The sequence below is a fragment of the Acipenser ruthenus genome, chromosome 29, assembly GCF_902713425.1.
Source record: "Acipenser ruthenus chromosome 29, fAciRut3.2 maternal haplotype, whole genome shotgun sequence".
Taxonomy (NCBI): Eukaryota; Metazoa; Chordata; class Actinopteri; order Acipenseriformes; family Acipenseridae; genus Acipenser; species Acipenser ruthenus.
Window position 1 is genome coordinate 806,973 of NC_081217.1, and position 17,911 is coordinate 824,883.

Here is a 17,911-nt window from a genome sequence, read left to right on the forward strand (position 1 = left end):
CAATAAATCACCATACTGTATTACTGCAATAGATGCACAATATGAATGGACTGTCAATACCATAGCGTATCAGTGTTTACTAATGGATGACGTATTGTTTATGGGTACACTATATTTTGAAAATACATATAAAAAAAAAAAAAAAAAGCAAAAAAAAAGTCACAGTTACAGGTACCATGTTTCATTTTAATTACGGGAACTTCCGATTCATCACGCGCTCTGTGAAGTTGTTAACTAACACCTGACTCAGAAAGGGGCGTGTTTCGCACAGGTAAGGGGCGTGGCCACGCTGTTCCATGGAGTGACAGGTGAGCGCAGGTAAGAGGAGGCGGGCCGGAACAGTCAGCCAATAAGAAAAAATCACCCGGAGCACAACTGACAACAACAATTTAAAAAATAATCATATGTCAAGCAGGACCTGGAGTTTGAAAACCTGGACTGAGAAGACAGCGGGATGCGGTGCCTGAGTTTAGAAAGCAATGCGATAGGGAATACTGACTTATTATTTTCAAATATAATTTAGGGATATTTCATAATTGAATTAAACTAACAAACACACACAGAAAAAACATTAAGATAAAGAAGCCGGCGATTCAAGGTCAACTTCCATTACAAAATGACAAGCTCAGACGCTTTGCGCCCGACCTCGACTAATTCAGGACGGAAGCCGCTGGGAAAGCTCGCTGCCCGGCTGGAAGATGTGAAGAACCCGTGGAGACAGGGCATGGCATTGGAGCTCAGCCACAACGAAGCGGCCAGGCTAGCGACAGACGCGCTGCTAGACTCGGGGGAACTCGAATACAAGCGAGTGCTGGACGAGGAGAGGGAGCTGTCGTTCCTGTCGGCTTTAGACATCAAGTACATCGCGGAAAGCGCTTCCAAGGACAGCAGCGCGGACAGCGGCAGCGTCGCTGGCTCAGGCGGAGAGCTGTGCGGGGAGGGGTACGCGGGCTCGGAGCTCACCTCCGGGACCTACTTCCCCATGATGTCGGATGAAGAGCCGCCCGTGCTGGAGCTGGGCTGGCCGGAGATGACAGACCAGCTGCCTAAATATGGTGCTTCAGAAACGCAAATCTTCTTTCAGAGAGACAAAACGCAGAACATGAAAGATATCATTCGTTCACTTATTAACAAGGCGAGCAAAGTAAGTAGCTTGTGTTTGCTTGTTTTGTTTTAGGGAAAGGGTGGTTCAGTGGTGTTGTTATGACGAGCAGCTTTGAGCAGTTCAAAATGATGTGAACCTTTTTAAATGTATCCACGATATTTATTATAAGAATGTGTTGCATGAATGTAAGGCCCACCTGCTTGACCAGGTGACGCGGGTGGAGTGAAGCCTCCTGTTGCATGTCAGTTTCACCCATTCCAGGTTTTACTATGTGCTTGACTAGCCGCAGTGTTTAATAACGAGCTCGGGTGCGTCTTATTAAAACCTGGAGTGGATCAAACCGCTATGCAATGGGAGTGTTATTCCCATCCCCGGGTAACCGCGTGCTTTTAAAGACATATTAACCAAGCTCTTCCGCTTTGAACACCTTGGTTTAATGCCTTGCGCGCTTTTCGGACGATCAGTGATGTCACCGCACCCCCTTTTCTTCAGTGTAAGCGCTTTTAATTGTTTGATTTTCTGCCTCACTTTGAGATTAGCTCAAAGATCACACCATCCTGCTGATAAAAAGGTGCTGCTCCTGCTTCCTTATAGATCCCTTCAAGTCTTGCAGTTCACACGTGACCTACAGCCCAGGAACCAGCATATCCTGCATTAAAATGATTCAAAATACTTCATCAAATGAAGAAACAAAAGATTCTCCGAACAATTAAAGGGGAGGCAGTAATAAAGTCATTAACTCTAATAAGATGTATGCTAATGCAGGCTGATCATCCAGGGAGTTTGTAAAGAGCCATGTCAAAACATGAAAAAACACCTATGAAAACTAAAATAACACTCATTTCAAATAAGTTTAATAAACTGGAAAAAAAACACAGCTGACTAAATAGTATAAAATATATATATATATATTATTTATTTATTTGCCCTGTGACACCGCTTCCGTAGTTTTGTATTTGTTAAACATGTTATACAATGCAGTGTTTTTAAACACAGCATTGGTTTAGATGGGATGTCCCTCCAGCACCGTGTTTGGACAGCCCTGTACAGTTTGTTTAAACACAGCATTGGTTTAGATGGGATGTCCCTCCAGGACCGTGTTTGGACAGCCCTGTACAGTTTGTTTAAGCACAGCATTGGTTTAGATGGGATGTCCCTCCAGGACCGTGTTTGGACAGCCCTGTACAGTTTGTTTAAGCACAGCATTGGTTTAGATGGGATGTCCCTCCAGCACCGTGTTTGGACAGCCCTGTACAGTTTGTTTAAACACAGCATTGGTTTAGATGGGATGTCCCTCCAGGACCGTGTTTGGACAGCCCTGTACAGTTTGTTTAAGCACAGCATTGGTTTAGATGGGATGTCCCTCCAGGACCGTGTTTGGACAGCCCTGTACAGTTTGTTTAAACACAGCATTGGTTTAGATGGCATGTCCCTCCAGGACCGTGTTTGGACAGCCCTGTACAGTTTGTTTAAACACAGCATTGGTTTAGATGGCATGTCCCTCCAGGACCGTGTTTGGACAGCCCTGTACAGTTTGTTTAAACACAGCAGAGCCCTGTTCTGGGCACGTCCTTCCCTCCAGCAAACACTCGAATCGTTTCTTATTGTGCCGGTGTCTGTGACTGACCCAGACGCCTGGAATAAGCAGCATTTCCGCCTGTCTCTCTGAGGGTTCATTCAGATACAATCTGAACATGCCGAAACATGTTCAAAATGACACTGGCTGTTATCCAAACGCCAGCCAAGAAAACAATAATGTAAGTGCACAGTAATTCAACACTAAAAATAATCAGATAAATCAATCTCTATTCAGAGGGGAGGGGGAGGGGGAGGGGGAGGGGGAGGGGGGGGGGGGGGGCATTGAGAGAGCATTGAGTGTCTCACTTGTATTGATTGGTGTATTTTTGCTTTCCAGGTAATAGCATTAGTGATGGACCTCTTCACAGACGTGGATCTGTTTTGCGACTTGCTGGAAGCTGCAAATAAACGCAAAGTTCCAGTTTACATTCTACTGGACAAGAGGAACCTGAAGTATTTTACTGATATGTGCAACACCTTGGACGTCCAGACGATCCACCTCAGCGTAAGCTCGTTACAAATCTCACACGTTGAGGGAGGAGAGGGGAGAGGGGAGAGGGGAGAGGGGAGAGGGGAGAGGGGAGAGGGAGGGGGGCGGAGGGGAGGGCGGACAAAAGGCAAAGAGTGACTGTAAAATGACATCCAAACAGGTAGAAGCAAATACAGGTAGGAGGTAGAGGCTTCACGTTTGTGTTGGAGATCTAAAGACATTATAAATCATATTATTGTGAGCTTCAATTTGATCTGTTTATTTCATTATTTATTTCTCAACAATGGTTGTGTTTATCCCCAGTAAATCTGAAGTTGTTGTTTACACCTGTTTATTATTATTATTATTATTATTATTATTATTATTATTATTATTATTATTATTATTATTTCTCTAGAACATGAGAGTCCGCAGTGTTTGTGGAGATACCTATTGCACAAAGCATGGCAAGAAGTTTACTGGCCAGGTCCTGGAGAAGTTTCTTATAATCGACTGTGAAGAAGTGATTGCCGGGTCTTACAGGTATGAAGCTATTCCATGTTCAAATGAACATTACGGCAGTCCTGTAAATGAACGACCAGTTCCCCTTGTGTCTGGATTTCCATTCGGAGAATGAAATTGGAATAGCCAGCCTGTGCACTTCCTGGTTTCAGGAGTGTTTGGAACGCAGCTCAGTGCAGAAGTGGGTTGTGAAGCTGAGCAAATAAATGCTGTAATTTGAGCATGTTCCTTTGAACTTGTCAGTAGAAAAGCTTTAGCAGAGAGAGAGAGAGAGAGAGAGAGAGAGAAGAGAGAGAGAGAGAGAGAGAGAGAGAGAGAGAGAGAGAGAGAGAGAGAGAGAGAGAGAGAGAGAGAGAGAGGGGGGGGTGGAGGGTCACAACAGCTGCTAATAAGAGAGATTGCTTGATGTTTATTTAATTCAGGTGGGGCTGTGGTTTAAGTCAGTACACTGTAGGGTTATCATTTACCCTATCAATTATTTTATAATTAAAAAAAAAGACTAATTACTGTGCATCATACAAGTAGCCCATCAAGGAACATTAAATGTACAGTGATCCGCATCATACCGTCACATGAGAGTATCACTGCACAGTGTCTCCTATGACTAGCCTCATGATGTTACCTAATTCTCTTCCAAACTGTACGGTGGGTGAGTCTGAGTGATTCTGTAGCAGCAGTGGTTACTTGAACACTTTTATAGATGGAGAAACCTAAAAAAAAACAAGAATACAAAGAAACCCAGCATTGCACCTGCTGGCATCAAAGCTGCTTTGTTTATTTCAGTGTTTTACACTTCATATTACATCCTGTAAGTCCTTGCGTCTTGCCTCGCGCTGTGCCTTCGGCTGCCCCTCGGAGGTCTCAAACGCCTCAGTTTGTAGGCTGAAGTTCCAACAGCCGCTGCTGTTATTACGAGAAACGCTGCCTTTCACAATATTTAAAACTGGTTTTGCAGTTGTGCTTTTGTCTTGTTTTAGGGAGGGGAAATGTTTGTTAAGTGGAGCAGATCTGTGCAAACGTGGCACTTATTAGGTGCTGTGAGGAGGCTGTTTGTTTTATTTAGTGTCTGAATTAAAAGGAATTTGTTATTTTGGTATCAACCTGCATGATTAAATCAACACATGGAGGTGCAGGACAAACTCCAACTGGAAAGTTGAACATTTACATGAAATTCAAAGCTCACTTGGCTTTGTCAAAGATCTCAGTTGATAACAAAACACTTCCTCAAGTAAAGAACAAGAAACTGTTTTCATAAGCATTACAGATTCCCAGTCCAGAAATCCCCATTCCAGTTAAAGGACTCTGGTGTTTAGAAATTGTTACAATTCGTTTTTTGCTGTAAAGAAATTTTCCGCCTCTCTGTAACTCTCTTGAAATGTTGTGCGTTCATTTCTTCCGTTTTTTTCAGTTTACATATTTAAATGAAGTCTTAGTTCAGAGGGATCAAGGGGAAACATAAGGACACTGCTGCTAATCTTGAACTCTGTCTCTGTTTTTTTTTTTTTTTTTCCAGTTTCACTTGGCTCTCTTCTCAGGTTCACAGCAACATGCTGATGCACTTCACCGGACGAATCGTCGAGAGCTTCGACAGGGAGTTCCGATGCCTCTACGCAGATTCCCAAATCATCGATAGCTTACACGACCCAGACGAAGACGGAATTCCCTGTTACTCCTTCGGGAAACGCCTTCCGGAGTTCATGCAAGAAAAGCCAAAGGAACGTGTCTGCTCTGACGCTTCCAGCAGCTGCTCCAGCAACAGCTTCTCCAGCATCAAGAAGAGTCCAGGCATGGGCTCCCCGGCGTACAAACTGAATTACACGAACGCTTACCTCAGTCCGGACAAGAAAGCCCCAAGTCCAGGCTTGTACAACCCCAGCAACCAAGGGAGAAAAGGGTCTGGCACCAGCGGTGCTGTGGAGCAGTCCAGCTCCGACTCGCAAGCATTCAACCCTAGCGCACTCAGAAATGGAGGAGGAGCTGTACCCAAGATCTCAGGGCTGGGTCTTTATGAGACCAAGCAGAACTACACTCCGCTGAACCCCTCACTGGGGAAGGAGCAAAGGAGCCCCCCTTACGCTGAACCAGAGCAGCCTGGCAAACAGAAGACAGCCCCGCTCTTCAGCAAACTCACTAATGTCTTAACCCCTGGTGCAAAAGAAGGCTTTACCAAACCTCCAACCCGAAACAATGTCGCCGCCGTGTCGCATTTCAAAGACCTCAGCCTGTCGGAATCGACAAAGACAAACGAAAACAAACCCCGGTATCCCGTGGTGCCGGCACCCCTGCCCGCGGACGTGCTGCCAGCGGTGAGACGAGGAGAAATCAGCAGGAACGATGTCAAGAGGATGACCCTCGGACACAGCCAGCTGGACCTAGTAAACCACTACAACAAGATGAAATCCAAAAACATATACAGCAGGTTCGAGGTAAAAGACACTCCGCACATGTGAACCAGGTTATCCTGTCGGCCGAAAAGAGACACGGATGGGTGGAAGTTGAATAATTAAGCAAAATTGAAGTCATCTTGCAAGTGTACCTGCTCCGTGCCTTGGCAGTGCCACTTCCTGCATGTTCGAGGTGTGACTGCTCCACTGTATGGTATATTCCTCATGGCGATATCTTCAGTATATACAAGGCCAACATGTGTAAGGCAGCGAGTGGACTCTAAGGAATGTGCAGAGACATGTCATAAGTAAATAAGACTCCCCCTTCTCGTTACTTCTGAGTGTGTCAGTTTACTTCGGAGCAGTCTGCTGTTTATTCAGGACTCGGTGGACAGTGTTACTCTTTGGCACTTCGGACCTTTGTTCCTGCATCCTGCTGGTTTTGGTTTGCTGTATTTCTTGTGTTCCTGCAATGCAAGTGCTTGGTGTGATTCTTTTTGTAAGGGGGAGGGTTGCTGTGTGTAGAGATGAGTTGAGAAATCCAGATTTTCAGAGGACCTGGTTACCCAAAGGGCTTGTGGATTTTATGTTGTTCTAGCACACGTTACTGTTTCTGCAGATGTGTAATCACCTACATTTGCCGTTTTCAAAAAATGTGTTTTTTGTGGATGACACGATAAAGGTGTTTTGATAAATCTCTTAAAAAAAAAAAAAAGCAACAAAATGTGCCGCTTATTATCATGTATAAATATTTTGCCATACATTGTGTGTGTTTTTTTAATTGATGATGATGATGATGATTATTTTCATTGTACACATTGTTAAATTGCAGTATGCAGAACAAACCAAGTTTCTGCTTCATTGCAACACAAACCCTCTGCTGCATTGCATCCAGGATACTGGCTTAAAATAACACTAGTCTGAGACTATGATATATGGAATGGACTATGGGTTCAATGCTAGTGCAAGATAAATGGAATTAGGAGGAACATAAGAAGTCAGGGCTGTACTGTCTTGGAACAGGCTGTGCGCTCTGAAGGGTTTTATTAAACGAGGGAGTGCTTCACTATGGAATGTAAAAGAATGCTTGCATTAGCTGTCACTGTTTTTTATTAATCTTGATTCTCGAAATGTATTTGTTTACGACTGTAAGTTGCCCTGGATAAGGGCGTCTGCTAAGAAATAAATAATAATAATAATAATAATAATAATAATAATAATAATGAATTATCCCATGCACGAGTGGAGGCACTGCACTGTACCATAGCAACATTCCAAACACGGAACTCTGGCAGCACAGGAAATGTAATGCGTTCTCATGCGAGTCTGGAAGCATTGAGAAAGATTGCCTATTTAGTTTGAGCTGGTGCACTGTATTAGAGCACAGTGCACTTCTCTTTAGAGGGGCAGGAGGCTGATAAATAACATTACTGTATGAAAAAAGAAAGAGAATTTAGTATGAGGAGATTTAACAATGGAAAAATGTATATACAGTGTGCAGCATGTTTGGATTCAGGTAATGTTAAGACGTCGAGGGTGGGGCTTGCCTCTCTGTTTGATTGAGGTGTGCTAAAGTCTACTAACCCATCTGCCAGCCTTCTGTGTGCTGTTGTTCAGAACAGGCCCTTTGCCTCCTTGTTGTAATGAAGCTGCTTGTGGAAACGCTGTATCCAGTAAAGCGGGTTAACCTCTTTCCTCAATATGTGACCTAGATTATTTTCTGTTTCTTTTTTTTTTTTTTTTTTTTTTTTTTTTTTTTTGTCCATAGCTTTCTGCAAACATGCTGAAAAGCCTGCTCGCCTCCTCCACCCTCTCGCATGCCTAGCAGGAATCTAGTAATGCAGCACTGTGACGCAGTGCTAGCCGTGGCTTTAGAAGCAATAAAATTACATAGCAGCTGCCTTTATTGTTGTTTTTTTGTATTGAATGTCATGACAATACAATAGGTCTGATTTACCACAATGAGAGATGTTTAGCATGATGCCTCCAGCAATACTAGATTCATTAAGGGGAGATTTTGACATGTTAGCAACTATGTATGACATAGTTATTTCATACTTTGTAAAAGCCTTGATCACTAATGTATTGAAACACACATACTATAAAAATAAATAATGCATGTTAAGAGGAATGAGTCCAGCTACACAAGTTGTTCGTTACAGTTTTTATTGATTAATACATAGGGACATCATTGGAGGGTTTACCCATTTTGATTTGGTCCATCATTTAGTCCTCCATTTAGACGCTGGGCTGTAGTTCTTGCACATGTAGTCTAAACACTAACTAACTGAATACGCTTTTGACCTCAAAGACTTGCACACAAACAGAAAGGCAGCTGTGTTGCTCCTAAACACAGTGACAACAGGATCACAATCCTAGCCTGTGCTGCATTGCCCTCATAAACAGAGGCATGTGTGAGAGATGGGAGGTTTCCAAATGACAGAGCAGTGGAGACACTGTGCCTTAAATGCTTCCTGTTCAGTGGGTCAGGTGTGCTTGAATATCTGTTAGTGCCTCCTTGAGTGTAATATTCAATGTGAATGTTCTACTGGGCATCTACAGTGAGGTAGGATCCCACGATGCAGCTCCCTGATAGGCTGAAGAGAGTTCTGAGGTCAGCAATCGATTGTTACATCATAATTAGGGGTAGAGGGTTTCTGAAGTTACGTTAGAATCCAATTGTACTACAATTACTAGCATTGCTTAATGAATTAAAAAGCCATCGAGAATGTAAAAGTGATGCTTAAAGAAGGGTCTACAATAGCTGTCAACATTTCTAATACTTCTATATTAATATGTATTATTTTTTTTAGAATATATTATTTTAGTAATTAATAAAAAATGTAAAATCCTACGGTATTAGAGCCCCAGAAGCATTAGTCCTCCAATGCTATCCTGCATTCAGAAAGCCCTCCACGTGTGTGCACTTCATAAACTAGAGTGAGGCGGATAGACCGGAATATCAAAACTGGTTACATGCCAGAGAAACACTGCAGAGGACTTGATAAGACAAGAATACTGCTCTGAAGATGCCACGCAGGACAGCTGGTGCTGTGGCATGGTGGGCTCCCCTCCTAGGCAGTTCAGTGCAGGATTGCCAGAAGCATCCGTTTGAAATCCCCTCCGCACTCGGAGCTCACTGCCTCCTTCAGGGGCACGTCGTATTTCTCCGAGTACATATCCTTTATCGTCTCCAGATCAATCTGGAAAACAGGCACACATGTCTGCTAGTCCTGCTGGTTCTGCTGGTTCTTCCACAGTTTTTGGCATTGTTAAGGACGCTTTTCAGGTGAGAAAAGGGGTTTGCAAGAGTTGACCTCTTTATGTGAAACGTTTGCGCATCCTGAACTAATTGGGGGGGGGGGTTATATTTGTTTAATCTGTACCTCAGCACGCCCCACGATGATCCTGATCAGCGTGTCCTCATCAGTTCCAATGCCTTTCATACCGTGCTGCAAGCGCCTCGCAAAGTACAGCTGCAGGTTCTTTGCACACCTCACTGCGGACAAGAGACAGGGGGAGAGGGGGATGAGGGAGAGGGGGACGAGAGAGAGAGAGAGAGAGAGAGATCTACTGTCTGCCTCGCATTTCTCACCCTAACCTGACACTCACAACTCCTGATAATGACCTCATTGTTCACTGATTTTTCAAACTGCAAGCTGGTAACCACACAACAGGCAGAGCGTCACAGTGCAGTGTCAGCGTCACAGTGCAGTGTGACTGAAATAGAAACAGTAGACTCGGGTCACAGCTCCGCTTTGTGGATATTTTACATCCCCTAGGTATGAGGCAGGATTCAGAAACATCTGCGTTAGAAAAGTGTGAAAATAAAGCTCACTACATGTCGCCCCGTGTCCCTCAGTGGGTTTGCAAACACAAAGCTGCTTGTAGAACTGCAGTGACATCTGGTGGTGCTTCAGCGAGACACTACCAGGACTGAAGACACTACCAGGACTGAACGGTAAGTAGGGCAGGTTTCATTTCTTGTCCCAATTCATTATTTTACAAAAGCAGAACCAAACCGTGGCAGACTGGAGCTGGATTCAAAGCCTCCTGAGCACTCGCAAGCCGTTGGTTTCTCATGTGATGACATGAACAGAAATGTACAGCCTTTCAAAACAAAGAGGACTGAGCACCATGCTTTGGGAATGTGTCCCAATACTTGTTGGAGGGCATTCTATATGCTTTATAAAACTGAGCATTGAAAATGAAATGCAATTACCAATTGTAATGTAGCACTTCTGCAGAGTGCCCGAGGTCTCGTTTTTAATGGCATCCTTGATATCCGAATCTGCAAGCTGCAATCAGAAATGCAAACTGAGAAGTGAGTAAGACAGCCAGGGCAAGGGAATCTCACAGCAACAGCATGGAATACATATACATATATACATACATACATACATACATACATACATACATATATACATACATATATATATATATATATATATATATATATATAGCGCTTACCTGCTCATAGATTTTAAAAGTGGCCTGCAACTGCATGTAGTTCCTTTTGACCAGAATAGTAGTAAAAACAGACTCATCTGTGCCAAATTGCCCCTCTCCAGCCTGAAATAACAAGAAGCAATGCTAAAGATCAGTATTACAGCACCATAGCAGAGTCCCTGACCCTGTGATAGCTGACCGCAGCCCTGCGATAGCTGACAGCAGCCCTGCGATAGCTGACCGCAGCCCTGCGATAGCTGACAGCGCTGCACCACATTCTAGACAGCATGTGCATGTGCAGTACATTTCAGTACTAGCACAGTGGGATCGTGGTAACAGCAGAAACGAAGGGGAGCGTGTTGTATAGAGAGCATGCTTTACCGTGGGAAGCGCTGGATATAAGCATGGGAAATTGCAGTATTACTGTTTGCTGAGCACTAGGTTCTCTCTTCTGCTGGCGAGGACGGGGGTTAAAGACTGATGCATGTCACTGACATGTACTAGCACAGTATCTGCTTCATTACCTCAAAGAGCTCCGTGGCATCAGCTTCTGCCTGCTCCTCATCCACTTCAAAGCCTTCGTCTCTTTGAGCCTGTGAAGGACAGACACTGGTGAAGCAGGAAGCACCTCCCTGTGCAGTACGGGGCCACTCTGACCTGTCACTGAGTGCATTTAAACAGGCAGGCAGGGGCCATACTGTTACACACACTGCTAATGACTTCAGTGACTGCTAATCCAGTTCTGAGCACTCAATTAGATGAGAGAGCCTGCGTTCACAATGCACTCGGGCTCTGTTCATTCAGGTCAGGAATCCAGGTATTTACATGATTAATCTCCTTTTCTAAGGCGATGTAAAGGAGAGTACAGACACAGAAGTCTGCATCCCTATTCTGTAAAGTTCTTCTGAGCGTCTCTTTGCAGCCTCCCCCATACACTGATGCTACAGTGTGCATCAAAAGCATGGCAGGAATGCCAGTATGAAGCCCTGTTGAACCTGTGTCTGCACCCCCGCTGTGCTGCTTTACCTGCAGTAGAGTCAGGAGCAGGTTCCTCACATCTCCACTGGTGTCCCCCGCGATGTCTTCCTCCAGGTCGCGCTCAAACACTAGGTGCAACGCGGGAGAAAGACCAGACACTTATTATTGGGCTAACAGCTCAGACACTTCACTTCCCAGGAGCTTGCATTGTAAGGCTCCCTTTCATTACAATAGAACACATAGAAGTTTAAATCAAGTTATTATCGGATTGTTAAACATCTGACATTTGAACAAAAACTGCGTTGTTTTTTTTTTTAAAGAGTAAAGTGTCATGCTTTGGGCAAGTCTCCAGTGAAAGAATACTCACTCTCATTATAGGCCTGCTTCACAGCACAGATTTCCTATTGAGAGAGAGAGAGAGAGAGAGAGAGAGAGAACTGTCAACACAACAGCAGCTTTTACTCAAGACTCAAGAAAACAACTTCTGGATCACAATTAAAAGAAGATATTGGTGCTTTACGTTGCTTTTCAGTAGGGCAGCGCTAACCCGAACCCGAACCCGAAACCTAACCATATCCATATCCCTAACCCTAACCATATCCTTAACCCTAAGTCGAACCTGAACCCAAACCCAAACCCGAACCTTTTACAAACCTCATTGCTCCTGCTGCAGAGAATCTCCACCAGGATGTCCTCGTCGGTTCCGGCTCCCTTCATCGCCTTCCGCAGCTCTTTGGCATCGAAGACGGTGGGTGAATCTAGGAGAGCGATAACCACCTTCTCAAAGCTGCCGGACAGCTCCTTCTTCAACACTTCCACCAGCTCCTAGCATCCAGACAGCAAGAACACAAACCATTAGCGCAGCGGAGAAAGCAGGACCAGAGGACAGCGTGGGGAAACGAAGTGGAGAGGGGGTTAGGACAGAGCGGCGACGGGATGGAATGGGTTACTTAGTCATGCTGTTGAGGCAGAAACACAACCTGTTCTGAGATCAATCAGCTACTAGGAACTGGACAAGCTTACATGGGCTGAAACGCCTCCTCTCGTTCATAAATGTTCTCATGTTCTTGTCAGCACAGCAGACAGGCATCCATAACTTCTAAATACTCAACCAGAATAGCTAACGTAAAAACTTGACTCGGCTTCTAGTAAGTTTGCCCTTTGCATGAGAGACAGGCTGTTTTCATTTCGTTTGCACGGACCTCCCTACACTAGATTGATGCGATGCTGACTTTTCTGTAGTGTACAGCGCTGCAGTGACAGAAAGGCTTGGCGTGAGTCCTCACATCATCGTACTTGTCGAAGTACGCCTGCTTTATTTCCAGACGCTGTGGACAAGACCGGTTTGCCAGGATGTTGATGATGGCTTCCTCGTCCGTCCCTGAAAACACAAAAGAAAAACTCAAAGTTGAAATGAACCCAGAGCAATGCTCTCTGGAAAGCCACAGCCTCCACATTTAGATCATCAAGTTCTTTAATTGTTATATTTAAGAGCAGAATAATAAGGGTTATCTGAACGATTTAATTATCCCCGTCCCCCCCCCCCCCTGGTCCCCTATCAGTCTGTATGCCAGAGGTTTTACTGTCATGAAATGAGAGAGACCAGACACCTGCCCCAGCAGAGATCCTTACCCAGGCCTTTGCAAGCTTTCCTGATTGCTTTAATGTCAGCCAGCACATCGAAGTCTGGATACGCCACAATGGTTGGCTAGGAAAATGAAAAGAGCACACAGTTTATGAGCTGGGGTACAGTATCGGTGTGTTCAGACATGACCATGATCCCATGTGAAAGGCAGCGTGGGACTGAGTGAACGTTAAGCACACAGACGAGGATTATACTGTTACACAGTGTCAATGCAGGGCGAGGCTGGAGCACAGAGGCTCAGGGTTACACAGTGTCAATGCAGGGCGAGGCTGGAGCACAGAGGCTCAGGGTTACACAGTGTCAATGCAGGGCGAGGCTGGAGCACAGAGGCTCAGGGTTACACAGTGTCAATGCAGGGCGAGGCTGGAGCACAGAGGCTCAGGGTTACACAGTGTCAATGCAGGGCGAGGCTGGAGCACAGAGGCTCAGGGTTACACAGTGTCAATGCTGGGCGAGGCTGGAGCACAGAGGCTCAGGGTTACACAGTGTCAATGCAGGGTGAGGCTGGAGCACAGAGGCTCAGGGTTACACAGTGTCAATGCTGGGATTTGAATTCATGTTAGCACCTGCCCCACTCTACTGTGCTCATCACGAAGTAAATAAATGAACATCACTAGTCCCCATGCCATTGAGAAACTACCTGCCCCTGCTCCTCTCCCTCCTCCCTCTCCCCTTCCCCCTCTCTCCCCCCTCCCCTTCCCCCTCTCTCCACCCCCTCCCCTTCCCTCTCCCCTCTCCCCTCTCCCCTCTCCCCTCTCCCTGCTCTGCACCTCAGCACTCATTAAGGTAATGCATTAGGAGGCTCCTCTGGGCTAAGAGGATAATGCTGGCAGTGTCTGTAAGGAGAGGAGGGGAGGGGAGGGGAGTGAAGAGGTTTAATCTGATTTTACAGCAAGACGACTCAAACACAGGGCATGTCTGGAGGTACAGTAATAAAAAAAAAATTAAAGCATTAAGGGTGCATGTGGATCAAAACAACCGAAATATACTTTACAACACAGTATGCAGAGAACTTTTAAAGTCGTTGTTTCAGATCACTTCAACAGGTTACCTAGCGATTTGAAACGTGTCACTCCCAGGAGGAGTCTGCCCTGTACAGAACACAAAGGAGCTGCGCTGTGACTTTGAGCACCAGGGCTCTCAACGCTACAGGACTCAGCAGAAGCACTGGGGCCAAACAACGCAGGGAGTCACAGGCTGCTTTTCACTGCGTGTTGCTGTTGAACAGGGGCTGGGTCACAGAGAGAGGGCTGGTCATTCTCCAGGGACTCGGAGGAGGAGGGGGGCTAGTATGCACCCAGTATGAATAGCCGGAGCTAGTCCCATTTCCTTCCTCCCTCCCTCTGCCCTTGTCCAGAGCACACTCAGACACATCCTGTTTGTACTGGCCTCTCACAGGCTTCTGGTGAATTCTACCATAAACGCCCTTCACACAAACGACCCCTGCTCATGCCTCTCGCTTTGTATGTGCAACACACAGGACTGCAGAGAAATGATGCGCGCATACAGAAAGAATCTTCAGTTTAATCTGCGTGAGTGAGTTTATATAACAAGCTACTAACGGCGCCTCTGGATAAATATAACGGAGAGAAACGAACGTGATTCATGTCATGATAGTGAAGCAGGTTTAATGCAGCCTCCACTGGAGTACAAACTAGCTTTCAAACACGTCCCGTACAGTTATATTATTTACATAACGAATACATACAGCCACGACATGACAGTAATAACAAACGCATTTTTTTAAAATGAGTATCATATCGTGAATGTTCTATTTAAACTTATTAAAATAATGATACAGAATGCCTAAACTCGTGTGGTAGTGTCGCGCTAATCCGAGTCCGCTGCTGCTGCTATCTCAGGTTTTCAATTACCGACTGGCAGGCAGGCTGCAGGATCAAATCCAGTGTTGGTCCAGTGCCCAAATCTGCAGCGGCGCTACTCGGCACCTGTTGCCAACAGTAAAAGAAACGCCGTATATAATAATACACTCACTTGGACGTTGCCCATTTTGCGAGTTGTTGTTTTCCAGCGGTGGTGACCGATCTGTGCTCCTGCGCTGGTCAGTGGTGAGGAATCCTATTCAGTCGGTTAGATGCAGAATAGCGAGACTTTTGCAGACGACGCCTCTGACGTCATCCCGTTAGCAGAGGCTTGAGGGGTTCGGTTTAACAGTTTCACACGTGACCACTGGGAAATAGCAGCACAACCAACTGGATAAACATGCTGTTTATGCAATGGAGATTTCTATCTGGTTATTATTATTATTATTATTATTATTATTATTATTATTATTATTATTATTATTATTATTAGTGTTATTATCAGAGGAGTGCACTGGTTTGAGGTGAAACACGTGGTTAACTGTAAATGCATGACTCTCTTTCCCTGATTTCAGCAGCTCCCTCCTCAGTGCATTCCAGGAATCTGTTTGCATGCAGGAGGTCTGTAGGAACTGCACACACTGTGTTAGGACTGCTTGTATATTAAGAGGAGGTCTGTAGGAACGGCACACACTGTGTTAGGACTGCTTGTATATTAAGAGGAGGTCTGTAGGAACGGCACACACTGTGTTAGGACTGCTTGTATATTAAGAGGAGGTCTGTAGGAACGGCACACACTGTGTTAGGACTGCTTGTATATTAAGAGGAGGTCTGTAGGAACGGCACACACTGTGTTAGGACTGCTTGTATATTAAGAGGAGGTCTGTAGGAACTGCACACACTGTGTTAGGACTGCTTGTATATTAAGAGGAGGTCTGTAGGAACTGCACACACTGTGTTTGCTTGTATATTAAGAGGAGGTCTGTAGGAACTGCACACACTGTGTTTGCTTGTATATTAAGAGGAGGTCTGTATGAACTGCACACACTGTGTTAGGACTGCTTGTATATTAAGAGGAGGTCTGTAGGAACGGCACACACTGTGTTAGGACTGCTTGTATATTAAGAGGAGGTCTGTAGGAACGGCACACACTGTTAGGACTGCTTGTATATTAAGAGGAGGTCTGTAGGAACTGCACACACTGTGTTAGGACTGCTTGTATATTAAGAGGAGGTCTGTAGGAACGGCACACACTGTGTTAGGACTGCTTGTATATTAAGAGGAGGTTTGTAGGAACGGCACACACTGTGTTAGGACTGCTTGTATATTAAGAGGAGGTCTGTAGGAACGGCACACACTGTGTTAGGACTGCTTGTATATTAAGAGGAGGTCTGTAGGAACGGCACACACTGTGTTAGGACTGCTTGTATATTAAGAGGAGGTCTGTAGGAACTGCACACACTGTGTTAGGACTGCTTGTATATTAAGAGGAGGTCTGTAGGAACGGCACACACTGTGTCAGGACTGCTTGTATATTAAGAGGAGGTCTGTAGGAACGGCACACACTGTGTTAGGACTGCTTGTGTAGTAAGAGCAGGTCTGTAGGAATTGCACACACTGTGTTAGGACTGCTTGTATATTAAGAGGAGGTCTGTAGGAACTGCACACACTGTGTTAGGACTGCTTGTATATCATGAGGAGGTCTGTAGGAACGGCACACACTGTGTTAGGACTGCTTGTATATTAAGAGGAGGTCTGTAGGAACGGCACACACTGTGTTAGGACTGCTTGTATATTAAGAGGCGGTCTGTATGAACGGCACACACTGTGTTAGGACTGCTTGTATATTAAGAGGAGGTCTGTAGGAACGGCACACACTGTGTTAGGACTGCTTGTATATTAAGAGGAGGTCTGTAGGAACGGCACACACTGTGTTAGGACTGCTTGTATATTAAGAGGAGGTCTGTAGGAACGGCACACACTGTGTTTGCTTGTATATTAAGAGGAGGTCTGTAGGAACGGCACACACTGTGTTTGCTTGTGTATTAAGAGGAGGTCTGTAGGAACGGCACACACTGTGTTAGGACTGCTTGTATATTAAGAGGAGGTCTGTAGGAACGGCACACACTGTGTTAGGACTGCTTGTATATTAAGAGGAGGTCTGTAGGAACTGCACACACTGTGTTTGCTTGTGTATTAAGAGGAGGTCTGTAGGAACGGCACACACTGTGTTTGCTTGTGTATTAAGAGGAGGTCTGTAGGAACGGCACACACTGTGTTAGGACTGCTTGTATATTAAGAGGAGGTCTGTATGAACTACACACACTGTGTTAGGACTGCTTGTATATTAAGAGGAGGTCTGTAGGAACTGCACACACTGTGTTAGGACTGCTTGTATATTAAGAGGAGGTCTGTAGGAACGGCACACACTGTGTTAGGACTGCTTGTATATTAAGAGGAGGTCTGTAGGAACGGCACACACTGTGTTAGGACTGCTTGTATATTAAGAGGAGGTCTGTAGGAACTGCACACACTGTGTTAGGACTGCTTGTATATTAAGAGGAGGTCTGTAGGAACGGCACACACTGTGTTAGGACTGCTTGTATATTAAGAGGAGGTCTGTAGGAACTGCACACACTGTGTTAGGACTGCTTGTATATTAAGAGGAGGTCTGTAGGAACGGCACACACTGTGTTAGGACTGCTTGTATATTAAGAGGAGGTCTGTAGGAACGGCACACACTGTGTTAGGACTGCTTGTATATTAAGAGGAGGTCTGTAGGAACTGCACACACTGTGTTAGGACTGCTTGTATATTAAGAGGAGGTCTGTAGGAACGGCACACACTGTGTTAGGACTGCGTGTATATCATGAGGAGGTCTGTAGGAACGGCACACACTGTGTTTCAGCATGCTCAAGAATTCATGCAAAGACCCTGAAGATGTGTAGACTGTAAATT

The 17,911-nt window shown here is 45.2% G+C and overlaps 2 protein-coding genes across 2 annotated transcripts; one reads left to right on the plus strand and one right to left on the minus strand.

Annotated features, from left to right (window-relative positions):
- Nucleotides 1-388: 388 nt before the first annotated feature.
- LOC117423283 (protein FAM83A-like) lies at nucleotides 389-6,819 on the plus strand. The gene is made up of 4 exons (XM_059003731.1): nucleotides 389-1,144; nucleotides 3,021-3,188; nucleotides 3,571-3,695; nucleotides 5,188-6,819. Exons 1-4 carry the CDS (start codon nucleotides 617-619, stop codon nucleotides 6,122-6,124), a joined length of 1,758 nt encoding a protein of 585 aa, XP_058859714.1. The 5' UTR covers nucleotides 389-616; the 3' UTR covers nucleotides 6,125-6,819.
- Nucleotides 6,820-8,207: 1,388 nt separating this feature from the next.
- LOC117423291 (annexin A13-like) lies at nucleotides 8,208-15,284 on the minus strand. The gene is made up of 11 exons (XM_034905299.2): nucleotides 15,126-15,284; nucleotides 13,118-13,193; nucleotides 12,772-12,866; nucleotides 12,140-12,310; nucleotides 11,853-11,886; nucleotides 11,534-11,613; nucleotides 11,032-11,100; nucleotides 10,529-10,630; nucleotides 10,281-10,356; nucleotides 9,445-9,557; nucleotides 8,208-9,261 (listed from the first exon to the last, which is right to left on the minus strand). The coding sequence occupies exons 1-11, from the start codon at nucleotides 15,138-15,140 to the stop codon at nucleotides 9,142-9,144; spliced, it is 951 nt and encodes a 316-aa protein (XP_034761190.2). The 5' UTR covers nucleotides 15,141-15,284; the 3' UTR covers nucleotides 8,208-9,141.
- Nucleotides 15,285-17,911: the final 2,627 nt, after the last annotated feature.